Consider the following 14,945-nt stretch of genomic DNA (forward strand, 5'->3'; position numbering starts at 1 on the left):
AGTTAGTACGTGACCGGGGTTGTTGGAGAAGTATGGGAGAGGCCTTTGCCCTGCAGTTGGCGTAACCAGGCTGATGATGATGATGATGAAATGGTCAGTTGTAAGGTTCATTTTTATTTCCTTTCTGATTCAGAAGCTGTCGTTTCGTTTGTCGCTGACATCTTAGGAATGTATCTCAGTAATGGGATGAACTAGGGATGTACTGAAAATGTGCCCCTAGCGAATCAGCTTGGTCCTCAGTAGTGTCCCCTTTGTGTTTACTAAAGGTAGAGGATGACTTCCGCGGCCTTTTGATTTGTTGACCCGTTGTGCCCCTTTCGGTGGCAGTTGCCAGCCTGCTCCTCGCTTTCCCTTTCCTGTTATCTGTCTATATGTGTTCAAAACAAATAATAATAATAATAATATTCCAGGCTTTCCGTTCGTCTGTATATGAATTGATGCTACTGATGTATTTTTGCCAACTTTCCCGTTTGGCCCGGTGGAGTGTTCTTCTACCCAGTGACTTTATTTTCTTGAAATTGATCAGATTCCCGGCAGTTGGAGATTCGTGAAGGTGACTCCAAGCCTTATTTTGATTTTTACGAGCTTCATTAAACTCTAAAGGGACACTAAAGGTTACTATTAAGTCAACGTGGACTGTTGAAATACCATCACAGAAACCTCGAAACGCTTGTTTCGTGGCAAGGAGAGACTTATTTTAAGAGAAAATGCGTTCTGAAGCGTCTGCGTACCTCTAGCGCAGTTCAAATCGCCTGCCCTCCGATCGAGGAGAACTGACATCATGGTCTCATAGTGACGTTGCGCCATCGGTGAGTAGAACGGCGTCCGTAGACGGCGCTACGGCTTTTCTGTGCAAAACGGAAACGCGCGGCCAGAAACAGAGCCAAGACAGAGCCGACAGCAGAGCGAAAGCGGGAGTATGGTGGCTAGCGGAAGGAGAAACTAATTACGTCCCACATTACGTCCCACGGCACACGGAAAGTCCGTTTTCGTTAAACTATAGGCTGCGGCGAGCTCACAGCGTGGTCGGCGTGGTCTGTGAGAAGTGACGAGCCTTTCCGCACTCGCAACAGGGCATAAAAAAGTGCGAATCGACGCAAAACTCGGCCTAGAAACGTGCTTCGCCACAGCCGACCCAGATGTCGTTTCCCGCACTGCCACCAGGCGCCACTACTATACCTCAAGCTCCAGCGCAAGACGCCCATAAGCTGGTACTTCATTCTATGACGCAAACTTCGATGCTCGTCGCAATGGACCCTGACACCGACAGATTGGCTCGCGATGGTGGGCTCAACTTCAGCAATTTGAGCACCGACGAGCGCGACCTGCTACTGAGGGCTCGCACTGCCGGCGTCGTTGCGTACTACGACGGCGGCCTCAACACCGGCTCTCCGGAGCGGGAAAGCAACGAGGGCTTCCCACGACATCACATGGACGTGGCATTCTCGCTGCTTGTTCCAAATGAAAGTTTCGCGAGCCAGCAGAACCCTCACAGCACGACGCGATAACGAAAGTACTGAAACTCCAAAGCGGGCGCGGCGCAGAGTCGTGCGCGCAGAGTCGAGCGAAAACGAAACCTTTCAACCACCCATACTACTGAAGGGTAACGTCAAAATCTTAGTTTTTGTTAGAATCGAGTAGATGTAGACAAGTAGCATTTTCTTCCGTCTTATAATCGAATGAAATGATATTTTTAATACGAGTAGTTGAGTATTAGTAACATAAATTACGGGGAGACCTTCCGTCATCGGTTTAGTACCGGAATGTCGCTGGGGGGTCTCAAATCGTGTCATGCATTTACCTCAATTTCTCGGTTACTAAAGCTCTGTTCGCGATTATATTGACACCTTAGACGTTCTAGAACATTGCTCTACCACTTTAACTTGACTTTCTGGTAACCTTTAGTGTCCCTTTAAACTCCGCATTCCACCAGGGAACACGTCATTTGAAGGGCGATCTATTTGACTCAAGGATACATAGTGACGCCGCATCAACAATAAATGCTGTCAGATATGCCACGGCGTCATCAATAGAAAGTGCAGAGATGTCTTCCCAAGTCATGCGGATGAGTTCTTTATAATGTTTCTAGTCAGCTGATTCGACTTTCCAGTGAGGGACACATGGAGAGCATTCATCACATTTTGTTGATTTTATGACAATTGGAAAATGGTCGCTCACGTATGGATTTCTGATCACGTTCCACTCCAGGTATGGCACTAGTGTACTTGATAAACAAGAAGAAAGGGGGTTATCCGAGGGGCCCGATTTTTATTAGTCATATCATGAGAAGCCAACAAACACTGACACCAAGGACAACATAGGGGAAATTACTTTGTTCTTAATAAATGGAAGTCCATTATTAAGAACAAAGTCATTTCCCCTATGTTGTCCTTGGTGTCAGTGTTTGTTGGCTTCTCATGATAGTGTACTTGATGTTATACTTAAGTCAATAGATGAGAACGTTTTGTTTGCCACGCTGTAGAATGTGGGTTCTTTCTTGATTAGTAACCACGCATTGGAAGATAAAAGGAAACTTTCTAATAAGCACCCTCTCGTATCAAAACGAGAACCTCCCCAAAGGGTGTTGTGTGCATTTAAATCGCCTACTACAATGTAAGGTTCAGGGAGTTCTGCAATAAAGCTCTCGAAGTCTGCTCTGGAAAGTTGATGGCTCGGAGGAATGTAGAGAGAGCTAACTGTGAACTAGCTTATCAAATAGCACGGCTCTGATCGCCACTGCCTCAAGGGGCGTTTGAAGATGCTAATGCTGGCAGGTGATACCCTTATCAACCATAATAGCAACACCGCCTGACGAGGCGTAAGCGTCATTGCGACCTTTACGGTAAATGGCATATTGTTTGAGAAAGTATGTGAAGGATTGAGGTGTGTCTCTTGCACACACAGCACCCTTGGATTAAACTTGCGAAGGAGTTCCTTAATGTCATCAAGATTGTGTATTAGACCTCTCACATTCCAATGCATTATCTGTGTGGCTATATTGGAAGTGTTTTACGGTGCGTGTCAAGAGATATCAATTAAGTTGGCTCACGAGACCTTCCCAGGTCCCTTGATGCGGAGTATTTTTTTTTTGTTGGCGTGCTCCAGGGAGCAACGCTGTTCCTTTGGCGTCTGAGACGCCAGAGAAGTTTTTGTTACATCCATCGCCTTGTCAGAGGCAATGGATGACGCCCGCTCAGCGGGCGCTCACGGGGTTTTTTGGGCCTGTCTGCACGAGCAGTGGCCCTGGGACCGGCAGGCCCGGAGGTCTGCTGGCCCTTCGTGGTAGGGGGCAGAAGAGCAGTGGCTGCTTTCACCAGGGGGGCTGATGGCGTAGCCACCGTCACACTCCGTGTGACTTGCGCGGCCGCCAGAGGATGTGGCACTGCCCCCGGCACGTCACATCACTGTAGGACAGATTCGAATGGTTGTGGACAGAAAATCGCTTGTGCGCTTTTGGGAAAGAAATTTTTAATTTGACCTTCAGTTCGATTATTTGTTTTTCTTTCTTCCATGACGGGCATGATTGCGAATAGGCAGGGTGGTCTCCGTCACAGTTAGTGCAGTGGGTTGTGGAAGAACAGGTGTCTGATGTGTGGTCTTTAGATGCACATTTTGCACAAGTAGCACGCTCTCGGCAGCTCTAAGACCCATGCCCGAAACGCTGGCACTTGAAGCATCGGCGCGGATTGGGAATGCACGGTCGTACGCGTAGTTTGCAATATCCCGTCTCTAATGAATCAGGCAGTTCACTTGTTCCAAATGTTATTATTAGATGCTTTGTTGGAATTTCCTTGTCATCGCGCCCTAACTTAATTCGTTGCACCTTTACCACGTTTTGTTCTTGCCATCCTTTTAACAGCTCGCTCTCACTAAGTTCAAGGAGGTCGTCATCAGAAATGACACTACGTACAGTGTTCATTGACTAGTGGGGGCCCACAGAGACAGGAATGTCACCAAATGCAACAAGTTTGGTAAGTTTGCTGTATTGGAGCTTGTCACGCACTTCCAGCAGAAGGTCGCCGCTTCTCATCTTAGTTTACTTTGTAACCAGAGCCTATTGCTTCTGTCAGACATTTTGCGACAACAAATGGGGATATTGTAAGGACTGTCTTGCTTTCATGTTGACTATGTATTTCATGGTACTTGGGAAATATTTCTTTTGGTTTCAAGAGAAAGTTGAAGGTTTCATCGGTGCGCCCCCTTTTCAGGGAGCGATCAGGGAGTAGGGGGAAATTTGAAGCCATATACAGTCGAACCCGGCTATATCGAACTCGCAAAAAAACGCCTATCAGTTCGATACAGAGCATAATTCGATATAAGCCTCCTAAATAATTGGATGTCATAAATGCACATACCATTTATAAAATCACTTTATTGATGAAACTAGCTTCGTTTCGCACGAAACAGTCCTGCATTTTCTTCTGCTTGGGCAATTTCGCTGCATGCGAGGCACGCACTTCCCCACATTGTCTAAGGAGTCGGAGCAGCTGAGGCCGCAACATTCCGCTTTCGCACAGAAGCACCGGACTAGTGCGAGCGCACTTCGGAGGATGTGGGCCAAAGATGGTCGTTGCTTTCCTCGTTGTGCCCATTTTCAGTTGTGCTCGGCACGATGTCGGCAATGTAGTCTTCGTTTCCGGGCTCTACCGTGGTCGCGACACCATCATTTGCGCTCACTAACTCACGCACCGTTGATTCGTCAACAGCTTCCGGAAATTCTGACAGCTGGCTCCAAACCTCGGCAACAACGACAACGGCTTCGTCGCATTAATCAGAATTTACAGTCATCACCGAGCACGCGGAAGTCGGTACGGCTGAAGCTATTTTGGATGAACCACTCGTACACGGCCGCGCATACGCGTCGGGCGCCACGGGCACTACGGGCACCGGGTCGCGAGTTAGGCCGCTTTAGCCCTAATTTCCCCCTTCAAGATCGTGCCGAGAGTGCACCTCGGAATCTTGTACGTTGCAGAGACATCCGACTTGTCACCGCATTCGACCCGGTTTATGATTTCGAGCTTCACGACGAAAGGCTAATTCTGACGCTTCATCACGGCAACACTGCGGGAGAAGGCGCACACAATGAATCAGATAAGCAGCGAGACAACTCGCACTTTCGCCAACTTGCATGACGAGGGCACAAGAGCCTCTGATTGGCTGTCTGGGCAAGCGCTGCAGGCGGGCGGGCCAGGATCATTTTTTGTAGGGAGGTGTCGGCGGCTCCGAGGTAGCGCGGTCGCATAGGGGGAGCGGTTGGATGGAGCCGCGCCGCCGGGTTTTCCCTTCACCGCGAGGGAAAGCCAACTTCCGGGGGCACTTTCCGCCGCTTGACGTTCGATATATCGGGAGTCGCTATTAGTTTTGTTCGATGTATGCATAATTTTTGCTATATATACTCATTGTAACTATACCGTGTCCATAAATTGTTTGATATAAGGAATAATTCGATGTAAACGGGTTCGATATAGTCGGGTTCGACTGTATAGGATTACTGTATTCGGCAGGAATGCCTGCTGCCCACCTCGGAGCCCAACCTGAGGACGTCACAGGATTAGAAAAATTCTATTCTGCGTACGCCAGCGGTACGTTCCCACTATAGCCTAATATATATATACCCAAGACTGGATATATTACACAAGGTTAACCCTTGCCGCCAGGAAATAGGAAGTTAAAAGAAATGAACAGAAGACAGGAAAGATGGAAAAGTGGGAGAGAAAGACATAGAATGGTGAGGAGGACAGGAAAAGGCAACTGCCGATTTCCTCCAGGTGGGTGTGGTAAAGTGTCTCCCTCTGCGAGATCTCCGTGTTATACATTTATGTTTCGTAGTAGTCTAGCTAGATGGCGCACCCCCCTTCTGTCATGTGACGAGCTTGGACCACTAAGGAGGTGCCATCTGGCGTGTGGAGTCTTTTCTTGGTAATAAACGGCCGCTAGCCGGCTCAGTCCTTTGTCCCGTTTTCATCAGGAGCAGTTGGCTCCGTGTCTCCCTCTCTGCGTCGGGCGCTCGCCGCGCGTTCGCTGGGCGCGGGCCCCCGCTTGCCTGCCGATGCCGACACAACAGTGGGTCAGCCCGGAGGTGCTGTCTATGTGAAGCAGAGGCCGAAGAGGTGTGTTGCCTCCGCCGGGGGCCTTAATGGTCCAAACACCCAGTATCGGCTCAACCCCCAGGATCCCCCTTTCCCCAGACACAACTACGCCACGCACGGCTACACGCGGGAGGGTCCAAACCTTGTGTGCTCAGGTACGTGGTGTCGCAACACACCAAACGCCTGCTGATGCAGACGTCCCTGTGGGGACAATATTATATGCTGCATTTTACGGGAGATTTGATGTCATTGTTGCTTCTCATTGGTACCACTGTTGCTAAGAAAATGTCTTCCCTTTCTTTTTTTTAACACCACAGGGACTGAGAGGGATTCTTTTGTTGGCAATGGCAGTAACTTTCACATAGTAGCACATGCCAGCCACTACCAGGGTGTACTAGAGTATTACATTTTGCTACGGTGTTGTACAGCAACTAAACAGAGAAGTCTCGTGATGACTGCTGATAATGCGCATGGCACCATCAGAAGGTAGTTTAAAGCACCTACCCCGCAGCTTTGCTCTTTCCAGCACACACAGGCTTACTACATTGTGCATTATGCTTGTGACACATGAAACATCTGATACACTTGTCCACAACATTATCAAACAAGTTTCACAGGGATTTGTTCATAAGTGCTTAATAACAATGCCATTTAAAGTGATTTAAGATGCTGTGGGATTGTTTTTAGACTTTTGAGACATGCAAACTGACTCGATGAATAAGAAAGTGCTTTGCTGTACACTTTTGCTATAATGATGCTAAGAAAAATTTCCGCTTCTCTCAGTAATATGCTCAGCGATTAAAATGTGATACTCAGAACACATGGCTGCTAACACTTCTTGCACCACTGGTGGGTGCTGGGGACATCGAGCTGAGCCATTTTTGTATATGACGAAGGCAAGAGCCTTTGTGATGCATTGTGACTGAATTTGGATTTCCAGCAATTACTTACCACTCACCAGTAGCACAGAAAGCCCCGGCCACCATGCAGTTAGATTATTGTGTTCGAATCGCTGAGCTGTGAAAATCTATTTTCAGATCAAAAAGTGTGGCCATATGTAATACAGCGACATGAAATGACTTGCGCTGTTCTGGCACAGTGATTTGTGAGCAGTGTGTTCATGTGCTGAGCATTGAAAGTGACACATGCTGGAGCAGAGACAAAAGGAGGTCTCACTCTTCCAGGTCGATGTCCAAGGCACGATGTGGGTCATCAGCATTGCGGTCATCATCGTCATCATCAGACAGCCGAGCACCTTCAGGCATCTCAACGGATGTGTTGACCACACCGAGTGGACCAGGCAGTTCCTCCTCATCCGACTCTGAGGCTACTGCTAACTGGGATGTTTTCTTCCGCCTTTCCTTGCCTGTGCATGCCGCAAGATCACACCATATTGCGGGATCCATGCTGATTCAACAGTAATGGAAGCAGCATTGCATTTTTTTTTCAGTCAGTTTTTGGAACAGTGGAAATATGAGACACACATGCTTACTGCACTACATCAACACCAAAGTGAAATACTAGTGAATGCACATTTTAGCACACAAAGTAAGCCCTTGTTATAACGAAGTAAACGGGATGGCTAAAAATTTTGATATAAACGTTAACTCGATAAAAGCAACTACCTCTTCAAGGGACCCTGAAACGATTTTGATGATTTTCTACAAACATACCGAGTCGTTAGAGTAGGTCCCTCTGATCATTAATTGATGCATCTAAGTGCTCTACGTAAAGCGTGTAATTTATTATAAGGCTTTAAAAATGTACATCGCTGCCGATCGCCGCACACTGCTTGGCTGAATATTCAGCCGCCCCTACCCATATGACGAAAATCACCCAATTGACATCTTGTGGGCGAGCTATCCGATTGGCTGCCCAGGGCGTGTAATCGATAATTTTCCACCTTTACGCTGAACAAATTATGTTTGCAATAGTTGGAATGTTAATTTGTTTCTATAAAAAGAAAGTAACAAAAAGAAAATTCACAAGAACAATTTCTCACTCCACTTAAGCACTTCCGGCACACAGCAAGCGTCGACTGCTTGAGTTACAACATGCTCCATTTTGATGAGAGCTCTGCGGTCAGAGTTGGTCTGTCTTTTCGCAGGCACTATGATTCGACTTCATTGCGTTGTGGACTGCAAATGTGGCAAGTGGCAATAAGTAAAGCGGCTACATCGTGTTCCTCTGCAAGGCAGCTGACGAGCGGACCGACTGCAGCGCATTTAACTGCCGCTATCCGAACGGCGCCAGGATTTGTGCGTTTACGGCCGTCACTTTACAACGTAAGATTACTAATGCAATAGCAAGCAAAAAATTATGGGTGCCAAATGTGTGTCCTAGTCTGAGACAACAGAATAGGACATCAGATCACTGCGATTTTGTTACGGAGGGCCAGAAACCGAACTGTGGCTCTATCACGTGAAGCTTATTAGGTGCCTTCGCAGTTTCTTTTGTAAGAGAGGTTTCAGATCTGTGGCAGGCACAGCAGCGGTAGGATTAATAGCTTGCAATGTAAGTGACGTGGCCCTTTGGTCTGCAAGCACATTACCCTCAATGCCTCTATGGCCAGGTACCCAGCATGTAATAGCATGCTGGTTAGATATATACGCTCTACACAGGGCTGTATAGAGCTTAATGAGTACAGGAATTTTGTGTTTAGATTGACTTCAGGGCTTTTACTACGCTTTGGAAGCCCCTAAATATTGTTACAAGAACGAAGGATTAGAAACTGGTGACTAATCACAAAGTATATTTACAAAGGATAATGCAGCACTGGCCATTTCAGCCGACAGCTCAAGAGCCAGAGAGTGTTCATCCTCTTCGTAGGGGCGCGCCCACATGCATCATCCACAAGAAACACGCAATATGCATGTATCAATATAATAGTTTTTGAGAGTTTTGATTTCCTTATATGCCTTATAACTGATAATAGTGCATAGGCCTCAGCCGTAAAGATACTTGTTTCCGAATGGAGTACACCGGATTCCTAGAAGGATGGGCCGACGGCTGCACATGAGACCCCAGCATATGACTTAGAAGTGTCTGTGTAAAACTCTGTGTACTTAGCGTTGCGGAATGATAAATTACAGTAAAAGCTCGTTTCACAACTCGTTAATTCTAAACTTTGGACTGAAGTTCTAAGAAATGCATTCTAATGTGTGCCTCTGGTACGTGTTTAGTGACTTCTACAAACGATATGTCACACTCTATGAGCTACCACTGCCACGGTGGTAACAGCTCTGCTGGAGCCATAGGACACTGTTCAAGAACTGGAACACCGATTTCCTCATTAAGCTTCGTCACACGCAAAGAGAACGGCTTTCTCGCTGCAGGCCAGTTATTGAAGAGTGGGGCAGCAGTCATGTCGTTTATGGTTGAATAAGAATGATGTTGAATGTTTGCGTTTATTCTAAAAAAATATATAAAACTGGTATATGAATGCTGCAGATGAAGTGACCACTGGTTTGACTACTATACATAAAGGCTCTGGATCGGACTTGTCCTGCACTGGCTGTGAGATGGATACCCATACGGTGAACAGGGCCTAGTATATTTAGTGCACTTAGCGTTGCGGAATGATAAATTATAGTAAAAGCTCGTTTCACAACTCGTTAGTTCGAAATTTTGGATAATTCGAAGTAGCTGCTGCGGTCCATCCAATAATGTATTGAAAGCAATATGGAACGCATCCCGCTAATTCAGACTGAGATCCACACCACCACCGATAATTCGAACTCCATGCCTTCATGTACAGGGAGAGCGTTAGCGCACGGGACCACGTTGGTGACAATCGCTGCCGTGTCGCTTTGCTCATTCCATCTGTGGCCGTCTGTTGCAGGTCGGTTCTGTGCCTCTCTCAAGACCCTCAAGATAAAAACGCGAACACAGTCTTTCTTTCTTTAAATTGTGATAGCAATTATATGGACACTCAAAGTGCATTTCCATCGTCAGCGTCACTGTTGCCGCGCGCCTTACACTGTATGTGCAAGTGAAAGCGTGCAAGCGGAGTCGCGAGAGCCAACAATCACGGCTCAATCCTGCCCGCGTGAAAGGGTCGAATGCGAAGAGGAAGCGCGCCGTCTTCTCTCTCTCTCGCAGGCAAGGCACCCAACGTTACGAGGTGCCAATGAAGGTGGGAGAGGGGGGGGTTCTCTCCGGCCGCAACTGCATATGTGGCAGCTACGAGCGGTCGTGCGGCCATACCTGGAGAGCAATCTGTGCTGGGGGCAGAGTCTAGTTGCATCGGCAGCTCGTAGCTTTGTGTGCGCTGCGTGCTCTCGGCGTTCACTTTGGTTTGAAACGATAGCACGAATGTCACTTCGCAATAGTAAAACCCATTGCAAATTGAGTCAAACATTCCCAAATACGAATAAAAAGGAGATGCATAGAGAAGCAAATATTTTCTAATATGAGCTATTTGTATCAACTGATAGCAAGCTCATTCTTATGAAGCCCAAACTTTGTCACAAGTGAGAATCTCTTTCAACAGCTGGTGTGTCAACCTCAACTGCCCTGACATACCCTCAGCCCACGCACAAGGCCTCAGTGTTGCGTTTCACTGCTTTAAAGAGTTTACTTTGGTTTTGGATGAGGGACACCTGCATCTCGGCATCAGCCAACACTTTGTTTATTGAGCTCAAGCTCCTTCAAAGAAGTGGTGGGACGTTTCCTTTGCCATTCATTCCTCAATGCGTAGGTCCTTTATGTTCTCGTCCTCCTTCCGCCGTGCGTGTGCCGCACAGACCATTTGAAGTACCCTCTTAGTCAGCTGTATAGTCAACGTCCAATTTTCTGGACTCCCTAGGGACCGTGAAAACGTCCGAAAAATCGAGCAGCTTGAAAAAAATGAATGCATGTCTTTAACTGCCCTTAAATGCTCAAATCGCCACAGGCACATCTGAAAAAGCTCTGAAGGCCTGCCAGTACAATTATTAGGCATATCGGTGCTCAAACTGGGTCAGGGGATGGCGGGTGCACATGTATATAATTAAGGAATGCATACTGGGTCCCGTGACAACTGCCCCTTCCCACGCTTGTTATGCTTCACTGCAATACTTTCGCTTATGCTTCACAGCGTAACATTTCTGTATTGAGGCGAAGATCCCTTTCAGTCCCCGGCATTATGCAAAGCAACATGCTTTCCAAGCTTCCAAGCCAATCACGAGGACTACAAAGGCGAAGTTGGTGCCATTGCTGGCAGCAGACAATTCTTTCAAAGAAAAACATGGCCTCCAACGGCACAAAGCTTAATAGCAAACGTCGAAAAAGCTAGGCCTAGCGTTGCCACAGCAGTGGTTGCAGCCGCCAAAATATCTGTGTGAGAGAGCGCCGGTTTGAGGCGGCGAGGTAATCAAAACTGCAGTGGTGGCGGCTTTGATTAATGCAGTTTGGGCCCAGTGCTGACGACGAAAAATCCGGAAAATCGGATGGCGACCGGTTCCTGCGTCCGAAATTTCAGATACATTTTCGGAGATGTTCTTGTACGTGACTCTGTGGGGTATGTGGTGGCAACGTGAAACCGTCCGAATTATCGGGCATCGAAAGGTCAGTCGTTGACTGTGCAGTGGCCAGCCAATCTCATGGCATCAAAGAAGATTCGTTGCAATTCCTCTCTGTTACTTGAGCCAGCATTACAGCAACTTCCGTTCCCTTTCAATAAAATTAAAGCTAATTTTCCCTGATAGAAGCAAATTCCGTGAGTTTTCCCTGAGTATTTCCAGACTACTCAATATACCTGAGAATTCTCGGTTTTCCCGGTTGGTAGACACCCTGGTTTACTCTGCGCCACACTTTTCTCTCGTCTGTGTAAGAATTTATACTGCAAAGGGGCTTCTCCCAACTCTCTCTCTTAGCACGTCTACGCATTCTTCTGCCTAGAGATTTTGCCTGTTTGAAATTGATAAGATTTTCAGCGGTTGGAGAGTCGTGAAGCAATCTCCAAGCCTTGTTTTGTTTTTTCCGTGCCTTTCCACATTTGTCATTCCACCATGGGATCCGAAGCTTTTTGGCCAGCCCGTTAGCTTCTTGGATGGACTTTGTGGCAGCCTCTATTATAAAACCTGCCATGTAAGCCACAGCATTGTCTATATTAAAACCAGCAATGTCATCCTGAGCTAAATATGTGATTTGTTTGAAGAGAACCCAGTTTGCCAATTAAACCTTCCATCAGGGAATGTGCGGAGAGTATTCAGCCTGTTTTGTAACATTTATGACCACTGGGAAGTGGGCACATCCGTAGGGGTTTCTAATAAAATTCCAATCAAGGTATGGCATTAATGTGCTGTATACTATGTTCAAGTCTATTGATAAGTAGGTTTTTGTACGGAACGCTAAATTATGTAGACTCCTTTTTAAGTACACATGCATCCAAAGAGGAATTTTTCTATTAAACAGCCTCTTCCATTGCAACGGCAGTCTACCCAAAAAGAATTATGTGCATTGTGAGGAGCACACACGTCCATCTTACCCCGCATCATCGCGGTCGCGTCGAGGGCCGGCATAGACACAGGAGAGGCGCACTAAGCCCTCCCGTGTCCGGTTGCGGAGTACCACGGAGCGACTGTGTAAGCTAGATCCGGAGCTTGCCTTCAGTCCTAGCCACATGCAGAGTGGAACCCCCACATTTGGCGCTACCAATGTGGAACGAATAGGGCAGACAGCGGTGTCAACTGTAACAATGTTTATTGCTACCAGCAATAAAGAGCACTGGCAGAGGGGCGTCTTCTCTGTAATAGGTAATAATAGTGTGGCCTCGTTGCCCGGGATAATCAGGCAAACGAGGTCATTCCCGGGTTGCGGCAGGTACTCCAGTCCGGCAGGTTAGGGGTCCAGCGTCAAAGAGAGGGTCTCCCCCGGTGGCGTTGTTTTGCACCTTTCGACCTTGGTGAGGGGAATGTCCTCCTTGCCCGTCAGCTACCTTCCCGCACATCGCGAGAGTGAGGGAGAAGTGGGAGAGGGCATAGTGCACCACTCCTGCGTCTATGCCAGCTCTCGACGCGACCGTGACGACGCAGAGGAAGATGGGCGCATGTGCTCCCCACAGCATTTAAATCTCTGACAACTATGTATGGCTCTGGAAGTTGATCAATGTAGTCTTGAAATTCAGTTTTCTGGGGTTTATAATTCAGAGGCATGTATATAGAGCTCATAGTAACTAGTTTATTAAACAAGACTGCATGGACATCAGCTACCTCTACAAGCGAACGGACTTCTATTTCCCGGCAAGCAATAGCTCTGTCGACTATGATGGCCACACCACCGGATGACATGACATCATCACCACGGTCTTTGCAAAAATAGAATACTGTTGGAGAAAATTTGTTTGCACAGGTTTGAGGTGTGTTTCTTGAACACACAGCAGCCTGGGACTGAATTTCCAGAAGAGTTCTTTAAAGTCATCAAGATTGTGAAGAAGACCTCCGATGTTCCAATGAATTATATGCATTGCCATATTACGAAGGAGGTGGGTGCTGTTTGCTTAGAGAACAGATTTAGGCGCTGCATGAGCCACATGGGTAGAAGTTGTGTCCATTGCCTGTGTCCATTAAGTTTGCAATACAGTCGCCGACCGTTTATTCGGACCTCACGGGGACTGCGGATATGTCCGAATAAACAGGTGTCCGAAAAAGCAGATAATGAAAAAAAAATGAAATCCTTTATTTCCACGCACTTATTCGGGCTCGGCAGTAGGCTTGAAGAAGTCGTGAGTGGGCCGTTGCACGCTGTTCCGTTTACGCGCAATCAGATAAGCCTGAATCTCGGAGAGGGTCGTACGGTCACTATAGGCGGCTGAAAGCACAGTCACTGCTTGTACACGCTCCGCGTGCGACGGCAGCGTAGCACATGGTGCGTCAACTTCCGACTCGGTAATCGTCCGGCGGTGCAGCAGAAACCTGACGAATGATCTCGCCGTCGTCGAGTTCTGCGCATGTCAGTACAGCAGTGTCAGCACCTGTGAAACTTTCAATGAGACGGTGTCCGGAATCGCAATGCAACCACTGCGCAAGTCTCGGCAGAACATTTTCCGCGTCGGTAGGGAGCACATCGGAAGGCGACAAATCTTAGGCCTCCCGGCACCCGCTTGCCGGCATTCCGCAACGCAGTCTGCGCGGGCACTGTCGGCGCCATTAGACACTTGACGAGATGTTTCCGTATGCCGCGTTGGATCACCGAAACCTCGACACAGCACACAAAGCAAACACCGCCGTGCCGACACCAGTCACACAAACGAAAAAACGCGGCATGCTCGCAGCGTCGTGCGCGAAGAAACAAATCAGCTGCTGGATTGTCTTGACATGGCTTACTAAGCTGAAACCGGAACTGCTGCAGAGCCACTCTATCGAATATCGAACCAGGCAGAAACGATGATGATGAGCGGGGATTTCTAGTAGCACCACTTCGTGGGGCAGCAAGGAAGCTCCGTTCAAAACAAAAATGGCGTTCAGCAAGTCGAACCATGCACCGGTCAGAGTCGGTGCATGGCGCTCTCGACCGAGTTGGCTCAAGGAGTGTCTGAAAAATCAGACGAGAGGTTGCAAGGTGTCCGAACTTTCGGCAGTTGTTATACATTATGGTCTATGGGGAGAATGGCGGTGCCGCGAAGCTGACCGAATAATCGGGCATGTCCGAATTTTCGGAGTCCGGAAAAGCGGTCGGCGACTGTACATGAAAAACCAGGGTGTCTACCAAGTTCGCATTTCCATATTCCCTGAGTTTTCCCGGTTTTTTCTGAGTGCCTTAGCGAAATTCCCAGAGTGATGAAGAACTATGTTTTCTGTCAAGACAGGCTGAGACCATATCGACCGATGCTGTCACTCTAGTAAGCATATGAAAAAAACTTTTAAAAAACGACAA

General features: G+C 47.7%; 1 protein-coding gene across 5 annotated transcripts in view; it reads right to left on the bottom strand.

Moving 5' to 3' along the window:
• Positions 1-14,945, bottom strand: part of g (adaptor-related protein complex 3, delta 1 subunit-like garnet) — a 354,723-nt gene that overhangs the window by 153,314 nt on the left and 186,464 nt on the right. For all 5 annotated transcript variants that reach the window (XM_070524729.1, XM_065441037.2, XM_065441036.2 and 2 more), the window contains one exon: positions 7,266-7,455. In XM_070524729.1, the coding sequence (XP_070380830.1) occupies positions 7,266-7,455 (190 nt within the window). The remainder of the gene's footprint in view (positions 1-7,265; positions 7,456-14,945) is intronic.

Source organism: Dermacentor albipictus, chromosome 9, assembly GCF_038994185.2.
Source record: "Dermacentor albipictus isolate Rhodes 1998 colony chromosome 9, USDA_Dalb.pri_finalv2, whole genome shotgun sequence".
Taxonomy (NCBI): Eukaryota; Metazoa; Arthropoda; class Arachnida; order Ixodida; family Ixodidae; genus Dermacentor; species Dermacentor albipictus.